The 24,984-nt window shown below is 35.3% G+C and overlaps 1 protein-coding gene across 2 annotated transcripts in view; it reads left to right on the top strand.

Moving 5' to 3' along the window:
• CORO2A (coronin 2A) overlaps positions 1-24,984 on the top strand; it is a 156,315-nt gene that overhangs the window by 114,290 nt on the left and 17,041 nt on the right. For both annotated transcript variants that reach the window (XM_051967025.1, XM_051967015.1), the window contains exons 3-8: positions 5,830-5,946; positions 7,808-7,957; positions 8,707-8,886; positions 12,679-12,795; positions 22,195-22,299; positions 23,625-23,721. In XM_051967025.1, the coding sequence (XP_051822985.1) occupies positions 5,830-5,946; positions 7,808-7,957; positions 8,707-8,886; positions 12,679-12,795; positions 22,195-22,299; positions 23,625-23,721 (766 nt within the window). The remainder of the gene's footprint in view (positions 1-5,829; positions 5,947-7,807; positions 7,958-8,706; positions 8,887-12,678; positions 12,796-22,194; positions 22,300-23,624; positions 23,722-24,984) is intronic.

The following is a 24,984-nucleotide window of genomic DNA, read 5'->3' as shown; positions in this document are numbered from 1 at the left end:
ACTAGTTTCAGCACACTGCTGGAGGGGATTTACCTTGAAAAAATCAAAATCATTGATGACACGAAGTATAATGGGGTGGTGCAATGGATATTAATTGTTGTAGCATGTCACCCAAAATGATTTGTTTGCCAAAGAAATAAATGAACAGGAGATAGATGTGGCAAAAGGTAGAAACACCAAATAGGCAGCATCTATAGGATGTCAGAAAATCCTCATTACATTAGTTAAGTCATCTACACAGGATATATGAGAGGAAATCACTTGATGAGACTTTAGAAATATTTAGACCAACTCTTTAATTCTGTGGAGAAGAAAACAGAATTTTTTTGTTATACATAATCATTCCATGTGTGAAAGAAATGTTATCATTTCTGTGAGGTCCCTAAACACAAGGTAACTGCAGCATTTTAGTCTAAATCTCATTTTCTCCATTCCTGAATACAAAATAAAGTGGCAGACAATCATGAACAATCATGAAGACTTGGATTGAAATCCCAGTCCTGATACTAACTGTAAAACTGAAAGTCAGTCATTTTGTTTTTATTGAGTTGTTTTTCAGTTGCGTTTGATTCTTTGTGACCCCATTTGGGGTTTTCTTGGCAAAGATATTGGAGTTGCATTTCCTTATCTAGTTCATTTTATAGATGAGGAAACTGAGGGAAATAGGATTAAGTGACAGGTTTGCACAACTAGTAAGTGTCTGAAGCTAGATTTTAATTTAGGATATGAGACTCTGATTCCAACTCTGATGCTCTATCTATTGAATCACCTAGCTGCCCATCTGTCACATAGTAGGTGCTTTCCCCGCTTTTTCTGCCCCGTCTAGTAGAAAGAGAATATAGAAGCAGTATCATCATCAACTAATGTTGTTCCTGAAGCAAGAATGTGAAATATGGTATCCCTCCCAACCCAAAAGTATGTTTGCTCAGGATAATAAAAATATCCTTTCCTTCACATGTCCCTCAGCTTTGCACTCCCAATCCTTGTTATAGTTCTTATATAAGTATAAAAGTAAGAGACTTACTAGGCCTGCCTGTATCCCCAAGACAGTATAAAAAAGGAAAAGGACTCACAACTGCAAAAATGTTTGTAGCAGCCCATTTTGTAATTGTGGGGAGCTGGAGGCTGAGTGGATGCCCATCAAGTTGGGGAATAGCTGAATAAGTTATGGTATATTGTTCTATAAGAAAGCAGGATTATTTCAGAGAGGCCTGGAGAGAGTTAAATGAACTGATGATAAGTGAAGTGAATAGAACCAAGAGAACATTGTACACAGTAACAAGAAGATTATATGAGGATCAATTGTGACAGACATGACTCTTTTCAATAATGAGATGATTCAGGCCAATTCCAAAAGACTTGTGTTGGAGAGAGCCATCTGCACCCAAAGAGAGGACTGTGGGAACTGAGTGTGGATTACAACATAACAATCGTTGTTGTTGTTGCGTTTTGTTTTCTTTCTCATATTTTTTTTTCGTTTTGGATCTAATTTTTCTTTTGCAGCAAAATATATATATATTTATATATATATATATATATATAAGAATTGCACATGTTTAATATATATTGCATTGCTTGCCATTGGGGGAGAGATAGAGGGAAGGAAGGGAGAGAAAAAAGAGAAATACAAGGTTTTCCAGAGGTTGAAAATTATATATGAATATGTTTTGAAAATAAAAAATTTTATAAGAAACAATAAAATAAAAGTAAAAGTCTTTTTTATAGACTTTAAGCCTGATACTTACCTTTCAGCAAAATGCCTAAATTTCAGGTCCCAGGATTTTGAGTTACTTTCCTGATTCGCCTAAAGAGAATAACAACTTTTGCTGTCAAGTAACATTAATAATAGCTAATTATTTATATAATGCTTATGGTTTGCAAAGCATTTCGCATCCATGTTCTCATTTGAACTTCACAATTACAATGTACGATAAACGCTACAGGTATTATTATCCCCATTTGAGGAAACTAAGGCTTAGAAAGGCATATATATATTTTTTTTTCATATGTCATTTTTATGACATAGTCATATATATATGACTAGCATAAATGAGTGTAAATGAGAGTCATACAGCTAGGATGTCAATGATGAGGGATTCAAACTCAGGGCTTCTTGACTCCAAGTAGAACACTCTATACATTAATTATTTGTTTACAAGCAATATGACCACATCTGAGTCATTAAACCATCTGGGCCTCTGTTTCCTCATGTATAAAGTGGGGGTGATAATAGCTCCTATCAAAGAGTTGTTGGAGTATAAAATGAAATAATAGCTGTTCACTTTGCAAAGCTTAAAGAGCTGTATAAATAGTAGTAGTTAGTGTTATTACCCACAGTTGCTGATACTTCTACTTGTTCAGGAACTCTGAGAATGCAGGGTCACTATGAAAGAAAGGCAAGTTTCAAACAGGTTATTAATAGGGACCAAATTAGCTACTATCCTTCCATTATTATAGTCAGGAGATCAGAGATCTTTAGGCTACATTCATCAATGATCAAGTTTTAAATCCAAATAAGACAATTTTTCCAATTAATTGCATCCATGTCGACAGCCATACTGATCATTCCTGGTTGCAAAAATAAAATTCCCTTAAGGGCCTGAATTCTCTTGTCTGGCCAGCTATACTGATGTAAATAAGTGAATAATTGTGAAAACATGACTTCATTTGGTACTGGAGAGAAAGTTTATAAGCCTTGAATAGACTAGAAAGATACCTTGCACTGGTAGGGTTCAGTAAACACAGCCACCTTGTGGAGAGAAGTATTATAAGTGGCATTTTCTTCCCCATTAAGCAAGAAAAGAGTTGCCAAGAGAGGTCTAATTAGGTTCGGTGTAGCTATTTTTCTTTTGCAAACTTTTATGAAGACAAAAAATAAGTAACCCTTCTGAAAATTCTCCTCTTTAAAGGTAGCTATTCAATCAGTGAGGAAATAACTGGAAGAGAGGCTCCCAACTTCCCCTGGTTTAAACCAGTTTAAACTTTTTAAACTCGCAGCTCCTTTTTACCAGAGAAATTTTTATTTGACTTCAGTTATATAGGTATATAAAATAGGAATGCAAATCAAACAAAATAATAAATCATAAAGAAATTTAATTTAAACCAATTTTTGGTATTCATAGAATTTTACCATTTATTTTTTAAAAAGCAAATTTGCATACTAATGAGATGGATGTGCTTGTTTGTTTTTACATAAAGAATTGGTGGAATCTTGGTGGAATATTTACTTTACTGTTGTCCAATTTTTCGTGACCCTCACATATTGAGTTGCAACCCACAGTTTAAGTTTGGTTTAGGTAGCTATTAAAATAAAAATAGTAAAAACCCTAATTAAGCAGAAGGCATAGGGATTAGTGTTCAGACTAGCTGAATTTTCTGATGATTAAATGTTAATTAGAAAGTCCTCTTGGTCCCAACTCTTCTCATTGAAAATTCTTCCTAAAATGTTCGAATTTACTTTCTTGCCTTAGCAAAAATAGTGAGAAACCATAATTGAATTTTTGATGACCCTAAGAATTATAGAGCCTGAGCAGTCGTCATTGTAAAGAACAGGAATTATTAAAAAGCAATATAAATTTGGACAGCAAAATAAATTCTGTTGACCAAAAAGTTCCTTGAATAAATCTCTTATCATAAACTTGTTTTGTCATAATTTCCCTCCATCTCATAAAAGTAGGACATAATAAGAAAAGATTCAGCTAAATAAAAAAATAAGGAAGTTATAATCCTTTGATATTTTTTCCCTGTGTTCATCTTTGGCTTAAATATTTTAGAAAGGAGATTGACAAGCTAGAGACAGCCCAGAAGAAATTGACAATGATGGTAAAAAGAATTTAAAACTTAGATCAGTTGAATTGACTGATGTGATTATTCAAGAGAAGAAAAGACTTACAGAATACATGATAGCTGTCTTCGGGTATTTGAAGTTGTCATATGGAAAAGGAAATAATTTTTTTTGATTGGTTCCAAAGGATAAAATTATATTAGTATAAGTTTGGAGATACATAGCTACTCCATTTGGGGGAAAGCTTCCTAACAATAAAGGTTTTCCAAAACCTTTGGCCTTGGAATGGACTCCTTCAGGAGGCAATGAGTTCACCATCCAAGGTGGTCTTCAAGCAATGGTTTGAGCCGTTCATTTGAATGGGAATTCCTGCTCAAGTTATGGGTTATAACTAGATAACCTAACTTTTTGGCTATATCCCTTATCTCCTCCACATATTGCAACCAAAACAGCTATCTATCCCATACCCTCATCCCAAACATGCCTTTCACTCTTTTGTCCGTCTGCCTTTGGTCACATAGTCCTCAATATCCAAAATGCCCTCCTTCCTCCTTCTCCTATCTATTCTTGATAGCCCAGTTCTACATGAAATTATCCCTGAATCTCTCTAACAGTTATGACCAGGGATGTTCTGGTTAAATGTTTAACAACTGGCTTTCTGGCAGATGGGAGGAAGAAAACCACACCCTTTCATTTAATTTGAATTAACAGTTTCTACATCAATTTTTAAATCCTAGGCAATCAACAAAATAATATATCAAGCCCTGATTTTTGTAATGTTTGCTCATTTCTGAGATGTAAATGCTCATGCTAAAAATTTAATAATTTATTCTCATGGCCCTGTAGGAGCTGGCTCTAACACACACTTAGAATAACTTTCCAATTCAGACCTCACATGATAATCTGTTTATACCTTTCAGATATATAAACTATTTATACTTCTGCAATATAAACTATCTCTTTGAAATATGTATGCTTTGTGGAAATAGTATATGTTGAAGGATAATAAGTATAGTAAGATAGATTTTTTTTCATGTTAGCAGTTCATGGGCCAGGTGATTTTTGGCTTGCAGTTATCATTAGTGGAAGAAGTCAACATGATAGGACTAGGAGTAGTCCTGATAGCGAGTCTAGTGAGAAGGAGTATATATACTAAATATATAAATTACTTATAGTTTATACTTATGTAATATAAATTATTATTTAAATTATAGCTATATTATATATCATTTATTTAATATATATTTATATATAAATGATATGTTATTTAATTATATACATTACATAGATATGTTTCTATCTTATACCCCTGCCATTTCTAAAAGTTTGAAAAGATCATTTAACTAAACTTACTGTTTCCCTGAGAAAATATTTTTTCAAGTAGACACTGAAAGCTAGCATTTTTCTAAAGTACTATATATGTATGTATATATGTAGGATATATGTATATAGACATAAATTCATATATATGTTATCACATTTGATCCTCATAACAACCCTGGAAGGAAGGTGCTATTATTATTCAGAAAGGCTGAGAAAGGTTGTAATTTGCCTATAGCTAGAGGCTGGTCATCTGGTTCCAAAGCCAACACTGGCCCCCTGAGCCACCTAGCTTCCAAACAATGTCTGCAGGATGAATGGATGGCCTAGGCAGTCTGTTATAGCTCTAGGGTTTTGGGTTGCTGAGTTCCAGCTGAGCATTTGTTCTAGAAGCCTATGAAAAAACTCACTCCAAAAGCAGAACCATCCATGGTGCTGAAACTCCATTCTCCAAAGTTAAGGTCTAGGGCCAGGGGTCCTCAAACTTTTTAAACAGGGGGCCAGTTCACTGTCCCTCAGACTGTTGGAGGGCTGGACAATAGTAAAAACAAAAACTTTGTTTTGTGGGCCTTTAAATAAAGAAACTTCATAGCACTGAGTGAGGGGGATAAACGTCCTCAGCTGCTGCATCTGGCATGCGGGCCGCAGTTTGAGGACCCCTGATAGTCTCTTGGATTATAAACACTCTAACTCACTCGAGATTCCATCTGTCATTTCTTTTGCAGACAGGAAAGCTCGATCCACATTACCCAAAGGTCTGTGGCCACAAAGGCAACGTTTTGGACATCAAGTGGAACCCTTTTGATGATTTTGTAATAGCCTCCTGTTCTGAAGATGCCACGGTAAATTCTCACCTTTCTGCATCCCACTCTCCCAACACATCTGTGGGAAATGAAAAGCAATCCACCTTTAATGTCATACCTGTTTCCCTAAGTGCTCCATCTTTCCTGAAAACATCAGCAAAGACAATCTACTTAAGTAAGTAGAAATCATTCACCGAGAAGGTGGTTGGAATGAGGAAGAAGAAGGTAGACTACACAGTGTTGCTGTGCCTGTGTCTGGCATTCTTAGTAAGTTCATCTGAAAATGACGTTAAATAGTGACCTGGACCCTGGAGGTATTTTTTAGAAATTTATTGCACCCTTGGGAAGCACCATGGCACAGTGGATAGAGCTAGCATCAAAGCTAAGAAGAGCCAGGTTCACATTCCACTTCTGACACAGACATTCTGGACATATCATATGTAATTTTTTAGAACTCCCAGAGAAGGTACCATGCTGCACTGGTGGGGATGGCTCCTCACCAGGGAACTCCATATATCAACAAATCATAGATCTATCTCCTATCACTAACCAGACCAATAAGTAAAAACTGTACCTTCAAGTGAAAAAAAATTATTAAATATGTGGAAAGTGTTCCAAAAGTAGTGACTGCTACATTTGAAAGTTTCTAAGATGTAGAGCAACAAAAATTTTATTATCTGATATCCAGTCCCTATACCTTTCCTTCTACTCATCCTACCTATCATTTAAAGATCAGCCCAAAGATCTGTTCTGCTTGTTTATCTTTAATAGAAGTTAAATAAATTTCACTACCCTTCTCCTTACCTAACCTAGTTCTAAGATGACTTTTCTGGCTCTTCCTTTTTGTTATCAAGTTGCTAATGAGTATAATTCTGTCTATATAATTCTAATTTAGAAGCAGAAGTGTGCACGAAAATTACTGGCAGGAAATTGGTGTTAATGGCTGTCTTGAAATGATTTGTAGATCCATTTAACCTTATGAACCTCAGCATATACTAATGGAATCCTCACTGGGCCTGATCTTGCAGAGAATCATTCCCTTAGAAATAAATCTCTCAACATGTAAGACCAATGAGTTTTCTTTGGGCTTTCAAATACTAAACCCTTAGCTGCCCAAGCAATCATTTCCTCATTGATAAAGAAAACTATATCCTATCTCATGCTAATGTCCGTGACTACCCTTCTCTCTCCCACCAAAATGGATCTGGGAGCAAGCATCTTCACCACATAAAATGGTACTTTGATTAATTCCAGATGTGGGTATTTCTCACCTAAAATGGTCAATTTGTTTTAGATCTAGGTATTACCTCTGTAGTCCTTCTTCACCTAGCATGCATTCAAAAAATTCTTGGAGAATTGAATCGTATCTGCTTCTATCTCAGAAAAACAAATGTAGACATCTTTGAAATGTATAGAAGAGAATGTAAAGATAACTGAAAAAATAATCCTGATTTCTGTGATAAAAGCAGACAGACCCTGAATAAATATTTAATTCAGTCTCTTTCAATATATTCATATCAGCCTTGTAAGGTCTCTGGAATTAGTCTTTTAAAGACCATTCAGACGAGGGCAGTCCCAGAAAGAGCTCTCCAAGGGCAGCTTCAGAGCAAAAGAGAAATTCCCTCCCCGAGTCCTGCTTTGTAATGGTATATTGGGGAGGAAGAGGCTGGGAGGAAGGAGCAGAAGACATAGAAGAGTATCTTGCCATCTTCAAGAGTGCAAGAGCTGATTTGCCTGACAGGGCTAGTGGAGAACCCAGTGTCTGTCCAGTCTCTTAAAATTTATAATTTGCAAGATGTCCTACCAGTGTTGATGATGGTTGTGAATAATAATGTATTTCTCATAAATGATAAGCTTTCAGCCTTTATAAAATAAATTGTTTTGTCCTGCCTGCTATTAGATTAAGATATGGGATATTCCAAAGCAATTCCTGTCAAGAAACATCACAATCTCAAAGAAGGAGCTACTTGGTCACTCAAGAAGGGTTGGACTCCTGGAATGGCACCCAACTGCTGCTAATATTCTCTTTAGCACTGGTTATGATTATAAGGTTAGTCAATGGTTATTATAAGGTTAATTAATTTGAAGGAAAATGCTAAAAGGGAAAAAATCCCTCTGTCTAGTCTTTGCTTGAGAACTTTTTTCCCATACAGCATTAATTTCTAAATGTGTAGATTTAGGTAAATGTGCAGGGTACTTGAGGAAAATCTAGGAAAAAAGAAAAATAAGATATGTTAATTATACTTATATGTCTATAAATATGCACATATGATATATAGATATATATGTGGGGGATGTAGAAATGTATATATGTAATATGTATATATAACATATAGATAATGATAAAAATATGTATCTATAGGATCCCACTAGGACTTTATCTTGCTACACTGATATTTCAGTATGTCCAAAAAACAACTATAATTACAAAACTTGGGTTCTTATTCGAACTCTTTTTACTATTTATGTAAGCCTGAGCAAGTCACTTAATCTCTCTGGATCTCACTCATCTGTAAGATGAGGGAATTGGACCAGATGATCTCTTTTGGTGCTAAATCTATGATCTTTTTAAAAATTTCTTCCCCAATTCTACCTTCTGAATTTTCTGTTGACTTCAGGACAAAGGAACCAAATACCTTCCCCAGCCCATTTCCAGATTATTCCACATGGGATTACTGTGTTTCACCACCTTGTTGAATACTGACAATGTGCTGCCATGTCCTGTGTGTGTGTTCATTGTCAAGTAAATGAATGAGAGCAGGGGAAAGATGCTAAGAGTTTCATTTCTCTGTTTTCTAGTTAATGATATGGAACCTCGACACAAAAGAGTCTGTAATTTCGAACCCAGTGAAGACAATTGACTTTCACCAAGATGTGATCCTCTCCATGTCATTCAACACAGATGGCAGCCTGCTCGCAACCACCTGTAAGGACAGAAAGATAAGGGTTTTTGACCCCCGCGCAGGAAAAGTCTTACAGGTGCAATATGCAACATTATGCTTTTCAATAAGATAAATGTCTTGATGGTTTTTTCCCCTCATGAGGGCTGGTTAGAGAACAAATGAAATAAGAGTGTGTGATAAAGTCACATTAATTCAGACCACACCATCATCTCTGGTCTCTCATCATAGATTGATGCAATAATTTGGTCAGAGGCTAGATTAAAATTTACATTTGGGCTCTTTGTGAAAAACAAGTTTGGTAGGCAGATGAATAATGCAGATAAGATTACAAAAAGGAAAACTTAGCCTTGAGAACACACTGTTTCCAAATAGTCATTTGCTATGGAAAGATGATGTGGCTTTGTAGGTAGAGCAACAGAATATAGAACTACATTTAAGTCATGCCTCTGAAACATTCTGGAGACGGGACCTTGGGCAAATCAAATAATATCTCAGTGCTCTGGACAACTCTCTAAGTTGCAAAGAAGGCATCAACTTGAATTAGTGACAGAGTTTCTTCCCTTGGAAATTCACTATATCAATGAAAAAGAAGATCTAATTCCTATCCCTTTACTATTTACATAAAGACAGGTGGTGCAGTGAATAAAGTGCCATACGTGAAGTCAGGAAAACTCATCTTCCTAAGTTCAGCCTCAGACACTTATAACTGTGTGACCTTGGGCAAGTCATTTAACCCCATTTGTCTCAGTCTCATGATCTGTAAAATGAGCTGGAAAAGGAAATAACAAACCACTCCAGTATCTTTGTGAAGAAAACCTCAAAAGGGATCATAAAGAATCAGTCATGTCTAAAATGATTGACCAACAAGAAAAAAATAATTACAAATTATTCTTCTCTGCTATTTAAAAAAATCTTTTTAAAAAACTAGATTCTGAAATTCAGTGGAAGTATTTTTTTTTCTTACTAGGGTCAGGGGTTAGATGTTGATCATTTCCTTAGCTGTTTCATAATCTTTATTTCAAAATGAAAGCTCACCCCTGAGCCTGATGCTACTGCCTACACTTGAACTATCTCAACAATGGCATCATTCCAGACTTTGTTTTGCCTCTCTTCCTCTTAAGAACATTTTGTTCTCTTCCTCCTCTCTGTTCTTGTGATGGCTTTTAGTGGCTGAGGGATTTTGATTCTCAGATACCATATATTCTACAAGGAGACCATCACAAGATGAGATGATAACTCAAAAGCATATAAATCCTAAAATAGGGACCTCAGACTTACTTCATTAGAGCAGTAACAAGCAAAAATGCTTTTTTTCTCTCTCATCTGCTTTCATTGTTATTTATGCTGGATTGCATCCATGTGCAAGGTGAATGACCTTGTTAGGAACTGTCTTTCATTTTTCTGTAACTCCCTAATTGAAGTTGCTTCAAATTCTTAAAAATAATAAAACTACATTTCTTTTATTTTGTCTACAATTCAAACTTCTTACTCATTTAAACTGATTTCCTCCATATACATTCATTCCCAAAGTAATACAAATTAGCAGGACAGCTAATTGGCCCAGGAGATAGAAGGCTGAGCCTAGAATCAGGAAATCACATCTTCCTGAGTTCAAATCTAGCCTCAGATGCTTCATACCTCTGTGAGCCTGGGCAAGTCACTTAATCCTGTCAGCCTCTGTTTTCTCATCTGTAAAATGAGATGGAAAAGAAAGTGGCAAATTTCTCTATGTCTCTGCCAAGAAAACCCCAAATGGTGTCACGAAGAGTCAGACACAACTTAAAAAATAACTGAACAACTGTACAAATTAGCAGTTTTATTCTGCTAATGAACTGAAGTTATTGAGCTCAATTCTAGGTGCTACATTTTAAGATGGACATTGAAGGAGTGGGCAGAGCACATCCAAAAAAGTGGAAACAAGGTGATTAGGAGACTCAAAACCATGCTATACAAGGATCAGTGGAAGGAACTTAGGATATTTAGCCCAAAGAAATGAAGACTTACAGAGTCCAAGAAGAGGTACTGATTTGTTCTATTTGGCCACTGTGAGCAGAAAAATCAGGGATGCATAGAAATTACAAAGAGGTTGATTTCAGTTTGACATAAGGAAAAACTAACTTTTACAGCTATTGAAAAGATGCTGAAAAAAAGCTAAAACACCAGTTGTATAGGGTTTCATTATGATGGGTATAAATTGAATGGGCTCCAAGGGCATTCATGCTCTGCAAGTCTAATGTTCTATCTATATCAAAACTTAGATGACAATAATTTTAAAATGCCAAATTTACCTTTGTTTTCATGTGTACTTTACTAAAAAAAAAATTCATACCTATTAATGTAGAATCAAAAACATTTATAGTGGTAGAAATCTTAGAAATCATATATTCTCCATCTCAAATTTTACAAATCAGGAAATTGCATCTTAGAGGGAAATGAATTGCCCAATTTTTTGCAGGGGGTGGTGGTGGAAAATTTTCCTACTCTAAAACTTCAATCCCAAATGCCATATTTATTATTGTATTCGGAATTTTTTGTCTTTATTGCCCCTCACTAAAGTCTTCCTCTGCTAGCTCATTGTACCATAGAGATCACCCTGAATTCTTGAGGGTTATGCTGTCAAAATTCAAATCATGACAGTTCCCATCAAGTAGAAATGACTTTAAGTGTAGGCTCGGTGTATAAGATTAATAGACAATTCTTTGTTATAATAGATGGAGAAAGGGAAGGGCAAGAAATACAGGAGAAAATACAGGTAATATAAAAACAAGATATATCTATCAAATTTATTTTTTAAAGTATCATTGCTATTTACCCTTCAAGCTTTGAAAAATATTTTATATAAATATTTCATTTTGCCTTCAGCTCAATCTTGTAGCTGCTATTATCTCCACTTTTCAGATTAAAAAACTGAGGCTGAGAGAAGGTAAATGATTTGTCTAGTGTCAGTGAGCCAGTGTTGGGAAAAGGATTCAAACCCAGGACTTACTACCTTCAACTCTAGCACCTTATGCGCTATACTACATTATCTCATATATATCATTTGAAGACTATTTAGCAAAGCTTAGAGAAATGTAAATTTGGGTGTAAGGTGATAAATTTTTCAGTGACAGTAACCCTCCAAGACCTTGCATAGGATTTAGGATGCGATAGAGAATTATGATCTATCCTGATTAACAGAATTCTCACAACTAAATCACAGAAACATATAGTATAAGTCATTACCAAAAAAATTCTATTTCTTCTTCCTTACAAATCTAGAACAACTTTTTGTGTCAATATTTTATATTATATATATATATATAAAATATTTATTTATAAGGCAATATTTTATACAAAGTTTAAAGATATTTAGCAGATCTTCTTAATCATTTGGAGTTCTGATATCTTATCATTGTGGAAATGATTCCTGCCTCCTGATTTTGGGGGTGAGGAGGTTATATTTCAGATAGAGGTTGGACTCAGCTGACTCTGAGGTTTTCCCATTCTATGATTCTATGAATTCTGAAGAACAATCCATGTACACCCAATGCTTAAAAATAATTTTCTGGCATTGCTATTTATCAACTCCAAACCTGAATTAGGAAATTTCTGGATAGAGAATTTATAATGATTCTATTTTATTCTCATTCAGCTGCTCTCATCTTTATGTTCATGGATTTCCATATGAATTTTTATGTCCTTAACCTACCTCAAGCCATTTTCAGAAAATAATGACACAAAATCTTCAGGAATAATCATACAGACAAACTCTTTACCTGAATATTCCACAAAATCATAACTGACTCCTTCCCACCTTTGTGAGAGAGGGGAATCACTGATCCATTAAAATTATGTCTTCGTGCTCATACAGTGTGTCATCTTCTTGTAGGAAGCAAACTACAAATCTCACAGAGCCAACAAAGTGCTGTTTCTTGGAAACATGAAAAAGCTGCTGTCCACTGGAACGTCCAGATGGAACAACAGGCAAATTGCAGTATGGAATGAGGTGAGTCAATCAACTTTCAAAACATGGGATTGGAACAAGGACCAAACTGGGACTGCTTAGATCTGTCTCATTTCCTATTTATGTCATTTGTTGCTTTCCACTAAAATTCCTTCCTTTTATTGACTCTAACCCTAAATTTACTTCTTGTCATTCTTTTTTCTCTCTCCTCCTGCTCATTCACTTTTTCCCTACAAGATATATAAAAATCAAGAGATTTTAAAGCTAGACAAATGGCCTTTTTACTCCAAGCACAGGTTGCAGGATGGCAAGAAGAGTAGCTATGAGCTTTACCTATTAAAGAGAAAATTTCCTTCTTCTCCAGTATCCACTGGAGACCTTGCAGACCTAAGGTTCTACTTCTGTTTGGCTACACATGTGCTTGTGTAGTGGGTGTGTAGTCAGGATAATTTCCATGTCCTAGTTTAAAGGAAGTAAATGAGTGGAACCTTTTTCTTAGCCTGGGAGCTGGGAAAGGATAAAAACTGGGAGCACAATATAACATATTTATGATTGTATTCATATATCTGAATTCATAGAATAAAGATATATAAAATAATATAATTTATATATGTATATATAATAAATAAATAAGATATAAAGATATATATTATAATGGCATATTACTGTAATTCCATTAAATGGCTCTAAAAATCTTACCATATCTTACTAGGTTCAATATATTTGAGTGACCACAAACTATTTCTCAGTGCATTTTACACTTAAGGCCTCAAGCATTCCATTAGAGTTGTAAGTACCCTATTATAAATTCATCTGAGGCTGCCTTGGGAAGACTGTTCTCTGAATGGCCTTCTTCTAAAAAACATGATCCTTCCAAAAAACTGATTCTCTGACAATCAGCCAACAAGCATTAATTAAGCACTTATTGGGTGCCAGACACTGTGCAAAGGGAAAAAAAAAGCTAATCTTTGTCCTCAGAGAGCCCCCAGTCTAATAGGGTGGCAAAATGCAAACAACTATGTACAGACATACTTGGATATTTTGGATAAATTGGAAATAATCAAGAGAGGGAAGATTCTGAAATTAAGGGGGATCAGGAAAGGCTTCTTAAAGAAGATAGGACTTTTAACTGGATTTAAACAAAGCTGGGGAGTACAATTAGAAGGATGACAAGTGCAATTTTCCAGAGCCAGGAGATAGAATAAGTGATGGGAATCCAGTATCACTATATTGCAAAATATATTTGTGGGAATGGGGGCAGGAGGTAAGAGAGGTATAAAGAGACTGGAAAAATAGGAAGAGGCAGGTTTTGAAGAGCTTTGATCCTGGAAGTGATAGCAAGATGTTGAAGTTTATTGAAAAGGGAAGTGACGTGGTCAGATGTGAAATTTAGGAAGATAAATTTGACAGTTGAGTAGAAGATAGAGTAGAGGACTTACTAGTTTTTTTCCACTCGTGACCCCTTTTCGCCTGAGAAATTTTTACATGATTCTGATTATGTAGGTATATAAAATAGATATATAAATTTGGTGATAATAAATCATAATTCCATGACCCCCATATTCACTTATATGAAAACCCATAAGGGTTGTAATTACCACCCAAAGATTATAATAATGCTTCTTCCTTTCTCTAGGCTATCTCCTTGCAAATTAGAGCAAAAGGAAAGAAACATTGTCAAGGGAAGTGAAGGGAATTTTCCCATTTTATAGATCATATGGTAGAGGCTCTTAGTCAAGTTCTTACTCAAAAGCCTTATTCAAAGCCCAGGTCTTGATTTCACAATATAGACAACCTTAACCACCTAGAGGCCCAAAGAACACCCTAACCAAACCTACTGTCAACTTGGAATAGCCCTTCCTTCTTGGTTCAGTCATTTTTCAGTCAAATCCAATTTTCATGACCCCATTTGGAGTTTTTTGACAAAGCTATTATAGTGGTTTGCCATTACCTTCTCCAGCTCATTTTATAAATGAGGGAAACTGAGGCAGTGTTAAGTGACTTACCCAGAGTCATAAGAGCTACTAAATGTCTGAGGCCAGATTTGAAATCAGAAACCTGAGTCCTCCTCATTCCAGGTCTGGCACTTTCTCTACCGTACCACCCAGCTATCTCCCCTTCCTCTGTTCTAAACATAAATCAATATGGCACAGAGCACTGGCTCTGAAATCAGAAGATCTGGATTCAGATCTCTTCTTTTGTGTTTATTATCTGTATGACACTGAGAAAGACACTTAATCTTACTATGGCTCTCTTCTCTCATCTGTAAAATAAAGAAGTTGGACTGGACAGTTTCAGAGGTCTCTTTATCTCTAAGCTCACTATCACAAAAAAATTAATTGATCATTTAAGAAACATTTACTAAATACTGGAGTTGGCTAGGGATACAGAGATTTAAAAAAAATGCAAGGGACTGTTTTGTCCCTGCCCTCAAGGAGTTAACATTTTAGGGTGATGACAACATATACACATATAATTAAATCTATAGTCATTTCATGGAGGAATTAACAGCCTGGAAGAATCAAGTAAGTCTCATGTAAATTTAAGGTTAAAATTTTAAATTAGATTTTTTAAGAGAATTTCTAAAAGGTAAAGGAAAAGGTAAGGAGTGAGATTTCAGGCATGGGAAACATCCTGTGCAAAGAAAGAGAGATAGATAGAATATGGAAAAATTATAGTAAAACAAGAAAATAAAGAGAAGATTATGCCCATATATGGATCATTTGTGAAAAATAACTCAGACCAATTCATTGATACAGGGGAGTGGACCAGGTTGGGAGATTGTAGAGTGTTTTAAGAGTACTAATATCCTCTTCCACAACTAAACCTGGAAAAGTAGACTGCTTTCTAGCTATGGAGGGTTTTAATTGTCAAGCATATGAGTCTCTATTTGATGCTGCAGGAAACAGAAAGCCCCTGAAACATTTGAAGTGAGGAATGATATAGAGCATCCCTTTGGCATTTGTGCAGAAGCTGAACTGGAGATAGGTAAGATTTGAAGGAGAGATTAATCAAGAGATTATTGCAATGGAACTGACAAAAAGTGATAGGACCTGAATCAGTATAGTAACTATGGCAATAAACATCTCAGCATCTTTTCACAGATTAAGCTCAGATGAACCAGATAGATCCCTGACTTTTATCCCCACTCAGTATGGATCAAGCCAGCTGCTTCCCCTGGCCATGGTGCTGACAGCTTTCCTTAAACTCACTTGATTCCAAATTAGGACACCACACTGAGAAATATTCGGTCTTATAATTGGTTTCAGAATATGTAATGGTGACTACAAAGTACATTTAAAATCAAATTTATTAAATACATACTATCTGCCAGTGGCAACATAAATGCAAAGAATGAAATTACTTGCAAAGAGTTTACATTCTAAAAGTGAAATAACAAATAGATATACAGACCCATTCTAATGGAGGATACAATAATTACATATAAAGCATAAATAGGAAATGAATAATTGCAAGTAAACACAAAGTAGTTAAATACAAAATATTCTGGAAAGGAGGACAATAGCTTTTTGGAGATTCAGGAAAGGCTTTATGCAGAAGGCGATGTTAGAGTAGAAAGGCAGATAAATAGAAATAAAGGAATAAAACAAGAAAATAAAGATGAGGAGATTATGCCCATATGTGGGTCATATGTAAAGAATGACTCAGACCTATCCATACATACAAGCACATACACACAAACACATTTATGGTTTATTTGCATTCTCATGACATTTTTTCCCTCTATATGTAGACTACAAGAGACTAGAAACTGGCTGTTTTAAAGTCTTAGCATTAATCTAGTCTTATTACTAACATTCCCAAATGTTGCAATAGTGGGTGAAGGAGACGAATTGCTCAGAACACTCATCTTAAGCAATGGATTTTCCATCTCTCAGTCCAACTGATATACCAGGAAATAACGGGCAGTTAGTGTCTTAAACAAAGGGCAAAGAAGCATTTTATAATTCCTTATGAGATATGAAGAAATTCTCTTTGATAAGATTAGAAGGCAATTAGTTAATAGCTAACAAAGGATCAGTCATTCTTGTGGCCCTTTCACAGATGATTATATTCTCTAGTGAGTCATTCAATAAAGGAGAGTTCCCTGGCAACCGAGAAAAAAATCCAGCTTTGCAAAAATCCAGCTCTTGAAAGAGAGAGAGAGCTCTTGATACTCAAGGGGGGAAGAGATTTTTCTTATCCTTCCTTTTTTTTCTTCCCTCACCCCTTAACCAATGTCATTAACTATGGTATCTTGCAGTAAAGTTACTTGCCGAATTAGAGATATAAAATTCAGTATGAATCAGAGAGAAAAAGAATCAAAGCAAGAAACAGCATAGAGGAATGTAACCTCTTGCAGCAGAGAAGAAAGCCAGCTATAGATTCAACAGAGAATTAATTCTAGCAGTTAAGAGCTGAATTGCAAAAAAAAAAAAAAAAAAAAAGAGGAACAGAGAACCAAGTTGAGTGACCTGTTCAACACAGAGACACTGTACCCTGCAGGGAGTAATGCCATGAAATGAGAAAAAAATATTGGGGCTACAGAATTGGGGACATGAGTAGCCTTGGTCACTTATGTCCATTGTGCGTGAGCCTCACTACCTGTATGCTCTTTTTATGTATCTGTTATGCTCACTGACATCACATATGTTTCTGGAACATTGTGCATCAAATTTATGGAGAAAGTTTTTAATTACTGTTCTTACTATACCATGTAAGTAAATGCTTTTGCTTCAAACTAATTGGATCTTTTGGCTGATTGTTAAAGATAAGCACAGTAAGGAAGCTTGGAAACTATAGTCTAGGACTGCAAACCCACAGAATTCTTGGGACCTTAATTGTGGTTATACACCCAGGGACCCAAACTGTGAGCATGGGTGTCAATTTGGGTGCAGTCACCTCATGGAGTAGGACTCGGGTAACACCCAAATTCTGATCCAACCCTTGAAGTTCTTTTCCAATATATGAATACAACTGGGCACAACTCTTTTGAACAAGGGCTTTCACTGTCACAGGAGAATCAAAAAGATACAATCAATCTGACTCCTCTAAGTCTGGTCACTAAATGAACATTTTTCAGGTCTTCCATTAATATGGAAGGTTAACTGCCTACACCAACATAAAAAATGGTCTGGCCCTATATAGTCAAAACAAGGACCCAGCCAACTCAAAATGGCAAAATTCTAGGATTTGTAGACCTTGGTCAAATTCTTCTGGCCATCCTGGTGAATCCCAGCTAAAGCTCACTGGCAAAAGGCTCCACACTAAGTCACCTGAACTCCCACAAGACAACTTTCCTGAGATGTTCAGTTCTACTTCTCCTGGATCACCATCCAGAAAAATGTCCTATATGTTCTACTTTTCCAGCTTGACTCTTCTTAAATGTGATTCTGTCCTCATGCACAAAGAGAACTAGGTGGTTTTCATTATTTATTGAGCTTTATCAATGAAGAGAAATAATATTAATCTGTTTAGACCCAAACTCTCTTTTTCTTCAATAAGAGAATGCATTCCCAAAAAATATTCAAAATTATTGTACCAAACTTGCCATTTGCTTTCTCTTTAATACTAACAATTTCTTTGACAACACAAACTAGAAATCACTTTCATTTTTAGATTTTGTAATTTCTCTATCACTTCAAATATCCATAGGAGCTACTGATCTAATGCTCAAACATTCATAGTATACAGCAAGTGTTTGCTGTAAAATTTGCTTACCCAGATTAAATTAAATCAAATTACTAGAATAGAGAGCTTTTTTAGCCATTCCCTTTTTTCCCCATCTTCCATTAGTCACTGACCTTTGCTATCCCCTTTATCCCTCTTGTATGTTTTTCCTTTCCTGACTGTAAGGATTAATCCATTTCTGTTTTTATGATTTTTTGACAAGGATAAAGTCTTATTTCTTTCCCCTCCAACCCAACCATACTCATCACTGTTTTGAAATATAAGATACCATTCTTTCTGTATTTTACTTTTTTAATTGAACTAAATGCAAAAAAAAAAAAATGAATAGAGAAAGAAAAACAGAAAAGGAAAAAAACATTGTTATGTGCCTAGCAGAATATCAGGAAGGATTCAAAATATGTAACAATAAAATTTCATTCCAAAAAGCATATACAATAATAGAAGAAGTTATATTCATGACTGTCCATCTTTTCTTTGCTTCTTTGTAGGTTATTCTTTTGTGCTCTGCTGTATACGTTTAACTTTATTCTTTTTTCCCTTTTCATCCACCTCCCCCAAGCAAGTTACAGTTAAGCAAAGATATATTTCCCCCACACATATACATAATCTATACCTAATGCATAATATCCTCATGTACTCAGACACATATACAAACCATAGGTAAACATGCATTTAAAACAATATTAATATGGCTGACATATAATGTAGATTTCTCTCTTGATTGAACCTCTAAGTTTGACTTTGACTAAGGTCAATGATTGCTAGCCCTACTTTTTTTTTTTCTGATAAATTCTACTCCTAATCCTTGTTGTAGTGTTTATGTATACCTCCTAATTCCTATTACTGCTAACTTTTCTACTTTAATTCTGCTCCTTAACTTGCCTTACTATTACTTAACCTCCCTACACCCATGGATCCCCTTATCTTTTCCTCTTCCTTCTTCCCCCCTTTTTATCCCTTTCTCATTAATCCCCTTGTCCCACTGTCATAAATCTGTACATCTTTTTATATCCCACTTTATCTTATTCCAACCCCTTCATATTTCTTTATAGATTTCAAAGGATACTGTACACTTTATGGCATATATATATGTAATGTTCCCTATTTAACCCATTCCTGATGTAAGTAGATTTTCAGAACTATGAGACCTCCTCCTCCCTTAATGCCTCTTTGTCAGTTCTTCTTCTGCACCTCATTTGTATAACACAATTATTATTTTTTACCTTTTCCTAGAAAGTTTTGCTTTTTTAGAATCAAATCATACTTAACTCTGCTCCAATCTTTCTTTTGAGTTATCCAGTTACTGATGTCAATCTTAAACATATGCTATATATTTCCATTTTAAAAACATAAATGATTTGTTCATATTGAGTTCCTTGAAATTAACTTTTGATATTGTTATATATGTTAAATTTTTTATTAAGTTTGGTTGAGACAGAGTCCTGAAAATCTTCAAGTTCATTGAAGGTCATTTTTTTGTTTTGATTTGGTTTTTTGTTGTTTTTTGTTTATTGGTTTGTTGGAATTGGAATGAATAACTTGCCCAGAGTCACACAGCTTATTAATATTAAGTGTCTGAGACCAGATTTGAACTCAGGTGTCCATTTTTTTTTCATTCAATATTATGGATAATTTTGCTGGATATGATATTTTTGGCCATAGGCCTAGTTCTTTTGATTGCCAGTATATATGGTTCCAGGACCTGAGGTCTTTTATTGTGGCTGCTGAAATTTCCTGTACAATTCTAATTGTAGCTCCAACATCTTCAAATTCATTTTTTTGTTTGTTTGTTTCTTGCAAAATTTTCTCTTTGATTTGGGGGTTTCAAGATTTGGTAATAATATTTTTCCATGTGTTTTCCACAAAGGATCTCTTTGAGGTAGAGATCAATGGATTTTTTTTTATTATTATTTCTAAGTTTCCCTCTTGTTCTGTCACTCCAGGACAATTTTCTTGGATTATTTCTTGCATTATCATGTCAAGATTTTTTTTGGTTATAGCTTTCAGGTAGTCCAATTATTCTTCTATTTTGTCTTCTTGATCTATTCTTCAGATCTGTTGTTTTTCTTATGTTTCATTCTGTTCTGTTTTTCCATTCTTTATATATTTTTTGTAATTTCTTGGTCTCTTAATAGCTTTACTGCCTCTCCCTTGTCGAAATCTAATAGTCAAAGAGTTATTTTCTTCTTTAAGACTGTGTCTCCTTGTTAATTTTTTTTCATAATCTTCTTAATAATCTTTTTCTTGGATTTTTTTTTTTTTTAGTTTTTCTTCTATCTCTCATTTTATTTGTAAAGTCTTGTTTGAGTTCGTTTATAAATTCTTTCTGGGCAGGGAGCCATTACTGTTACTCTTTAGGATCCTCCTCTGAAGATGAACCCTGGTCATCCCTATTCCCATAGTAAATTTCTATGATTGGGTTCTTTCTTCTGGCTCTGTTCATTTTTTGATGAGAACTATTAATGTAAGCACCTCTGATGCTGGATCTGGGGAGAGGGTGCCTCCAGCTTTACTTCAGTTCTCCTAACCTGGAACCCCAAACCAAAAGTTCCCTTCCCCTTTAATTGCCCGCAGTCTGCCCCACTGGATCTGCACTCAGCTGGGTGTGCTGGTTCTTTCTCACTGAAGGTATCTCTGCAGCATAGCTGGGCCTGGTGTTCCTGATGGGCTGAGGTTCCCTCAGACTTCCCAGATCCATGAGCCCTCACACTGTCTGGGAAGTGAAAGTTCCTGTGGTCCCATCTGACAATCCCAGCTAGCTCTTGTGGTCCCCACTTCTGTTTCTATGGAGTTAACCTGGAGGCATTTGCACTTCACACTGGTTAAACTCATCCCAGGGTCTTCAGGCTTCTTAGTTTATGCTAGAAGGACCCCTGCTCTGCCCAAGTCTTTTTTGCATTTTTTGCCAGTCTTATTCACTCTGAAGCACAAATTTGATCTGTTTATGGGGGAAATCTAGAAAACTTAAAATTTTCTGACTTAAATCCTAAATCCCAAATCCTTCCTTTAAGATACAATTCTAAAAAAAGATACGATTCTAAGGGAATCATTGGTATAATTACACCTTGGGGAATATGCTTGGCTGGAAGCACCAAGGATCCAGCCCTACCAAGGGAAATTCATGATGCACAAGGCAGCACTCATGCTTTTTAAGATTATTGCAAACTGAGAAAAAGCTATTCTTAGAAGGGCAATGTGGGATTATAGAAAATACATTAGCCTGGTAATTAAAAAACCTAAATGTCACTCCCACTTTTGACCCTAATCTACTATATGCTTTTAGGAAAATCACTTCATTTATTAGTATTTGTCTCCTCATCTATAAAAATGATGGAGTTGAACTACATGCTCTCTCTCAAGTGCCATCCAGATCTAGTGGTCTGGGACTCTATGGATTTAATAAGATGAAAACTTCACAACATTAAACCAGGGAAAGGTGATTCATGGTTGGGAAAAATGCTACCAGAATAACTTTGGGCAAGTTATTCATTCCAATTCCAACAAACCAGGTCATTATTAACTAAAATTTATTAACTTAAAGACAGATTCCTTGTCTTTTTTTATTTCTACTTCTTCCTGCTTCCAAGCCATTTCTTCTGGGTCCTATCAGATGCTGCAAATGGGGGAACAATTAGTAGTGGAGAATTTAGAGATTTTCCCAGGAAATTGTATAATCTGGGCAAGGATACATTAGTGTACAACTAAACAAGTAACTGAATAGACTTTTTTCATTTCTTCTTTCCTGGACAGGATGACCTTTCTGTGCCTTTAGTTGAAGAGGACCTAGATGGCTCTTCTGGTGTATTGTTCCCTTTCTATGATTCAGACACCAATATGCTCTATGTGGTGGGCAAGGTAAGTTTTGCAAGTATAAGAATTAAAACCAAGGCTGCTAAATAGGCAGTAATACAGTAATTGAGTTCTTAGAAGGGGGAAGAGAAATATGAAATTGAATATTGAATTCTTCATTTCATTATAGACCTGAGGATATAAATATTTTTAGACAGAGAAATAATTTATTAAATTATGGAAATACATTTTAAACATCAGCTTTTAAGCTGATGGCTATATTTCATCAGTATGTGTAACCAATCTTTAAAATAAATGCAGATGATAAATGTGGAAATATGTATAGAAGAATTGCACATGTTTAACATATATTGGATTACTTGCTGATTAGGGAAGGGGTAGGGGAAGAAAGGGAGAAAAATTTGGAACACAGGGTTTTGCAAGAATGAATGTTGAAAACTGTCTTTGCAATAAAAAGCTATTATTAAAAAATGAAATACAATAAATGCATATCATAATTCCTCAATACCTTAATATAGAACCTTCATGAGTTTTTGGGACAAAAAATATCCATGACTCAAGTTCAGCCACCTATCACCTCTCTGAATTTAGCCAGAATTTTCCTGGAACACCAGATTCATGGCCCATTCATTGCAAGACACCTCCCATCCCCTCAGAAAAGGCATTTCTAACTTGATAGCACATAGCTTCCTACTGATCACATCCATGCCATAATGAGTTGGACAGTAAGATATTCATGGGTTCACAGAGGTAGATTGGAAAGTAGAGTGCACTAAATATGAACTCAGAAGATCTGGGTTCAAATGCTACCTCTGACATTTATTACCTATGTGATCTTGAAAAAAGTCATTTAAATTTTCTAAACTTAATTTTCCTCAATTGTAAATTGAGAATGTTCAACTAAATGACTTTCAAAAGCCCTTTCAGCTAAAAAAAAATTTGATCCTGTTTTTTAAACTCTAAAAAAAAAATTTAACAACAACAAAAAAAGGCCACAATTTCTTACTTTCCTTTTTCTTCTCCATTGTTCCCCTCCCACCACGCACACACACAACAGTTATTCTGTCTCTGAAATACAAACTCTAGATAAAGGAAAAGACTCCTAACAATTTGGAAGCAACTATTTTTAGTAGTTGTCAACTGCAGCAATACCTGGTCTCTACCCAAAAAGAATAAGGGCTACTGAGAAATAGGAACAAGAATGGAAAATAAAAGGGCCTTTAAATCTTTATTGTTTCAATTTTATAATTTTCCTTGGCACTTTAGTTTTCAATTGAACATAAAAATAAATGCGATTATTTTATTCGTATTGTTCCAAAGCAAATGAGAAACCAACATATCTTCTTGTTCTTTTTTGTGCTCTTTCACAGGGTGATGGGAACATTCGATACTATGAAATTAGTGCAGACAAACCACATTTGAACTATCTTACAGAATATCGTTCCTATTACCCTCAAAAGGGAATTGGTGAGTATGAAAGAAGCACATTTCTTAGGATACACGATTTCCTGTTTGAATTGATGTTATAGACTTTACTCATTGATTATCAAACCTGTACGTATCTCTTAAGAAGATTGAATGTGATAGTGTATCTGGAGTGATCATGTATCTTTTCTAGGCCAAAAATCATTATCATTATCATTATTATTATTAAGCTCAAAACACTCAATTTTTGAGTTCAATAATGAACAAGACAACTTTGTGAAGGTACTTCAAGTATTTTGTATAAAAATTATAAAATATTCCTATGATATGAGAATAAGATTATAAAATTTAATTTTTATTTTATAAGTAACAAACCTGAGGCCCAGGGATATAACTGACTTACCAATGGCCATAAATTGATGGAATCACAGAATCTTAAAGTTAGAAGGGATCTCCAAAGTTCTCTAATACAACATGTATGTGAACTTGAGTTCTATCTTCAATATCTCTAATAAATAGTCATCTAATGGAAATTCACTACGAAACACAAAGCAATCCTATTTTTGAGATAGGGACTAAACTAGACATAATTTCATTAATAAAGAAATTTCCACATGAGGAAATTCCCTTTCCCAATGCAGTTTGGCAATTTCTTTACAACTTATAGTCTTAAAGAATTGCCAGAGGTACTGAGAGGTTAAGTGGTTTTGCCCAGTCACATAGCCAGTATGTGTCAAGAAAGTGAACCCAGGACGTGTGGTTTCAAAGCAAGATTTTGGGGCTCCTGAGCCATGGCTTCTTCCATCATTGGCCATCTCTAATTGAGTGAAAGTTCTTCCTCCTCCTGAGCTGAATTCTGCCTGCTTATAACTTTCCCATTCTAATCTACAGAACCACATAAACCAAGTCTAATTCCCCTTCTCTGTGGCAATCCTTCAAGTATTTGAAGATTGTAATATCCTTACACAAACTTATATACTCCACTATATTCTTCTCCAGGCTAAACATCTCCAGTTCCTTCAATCAATCCTAAAATGACTTTGTTTTTCATATCCTCACTATCCTGGTCAGCTCCTCTAGACCTGCCCCAATGTGTCAATGCCCCTCTTAAAATACAATAGCATCTGTTATGGATCTCTGAAGAGACCCTGGTCCCTCAATCAGGAAGACCTGAATACGAATATAGCCTCCAACATTCGCCAGATGGGTAACTCTGGGCAAATCACTTAATCTCTGGTTGCCTTAATTTACCATCTGCAAAATGGTAATAAACAAAAACATCTACCCCAAAACTTATCTGAGATC

This window comes from Antechinus flavipes, chromosome 1, assembly GCF_016432865.1.
Source record: "Antechinus flavipes isolate AdamAnt ecotype Samford, QLD, Australia chromosome 1, AdamAnt_v2, whole genome shotgun sequence".
Taxonomy (NCBI): domain Eukaryota; kingdom Metazoa; phylum Chordata; class Mammalia; order Dasyuromorphia; family Dasyuridae; genus Antechinus; species Antechinus flavipes.
The sequence above is the reverse complement of the archived record's forward strand: the minus strand, read 5'-3'. Positions and strand labels throughout refer to the sequence as shown.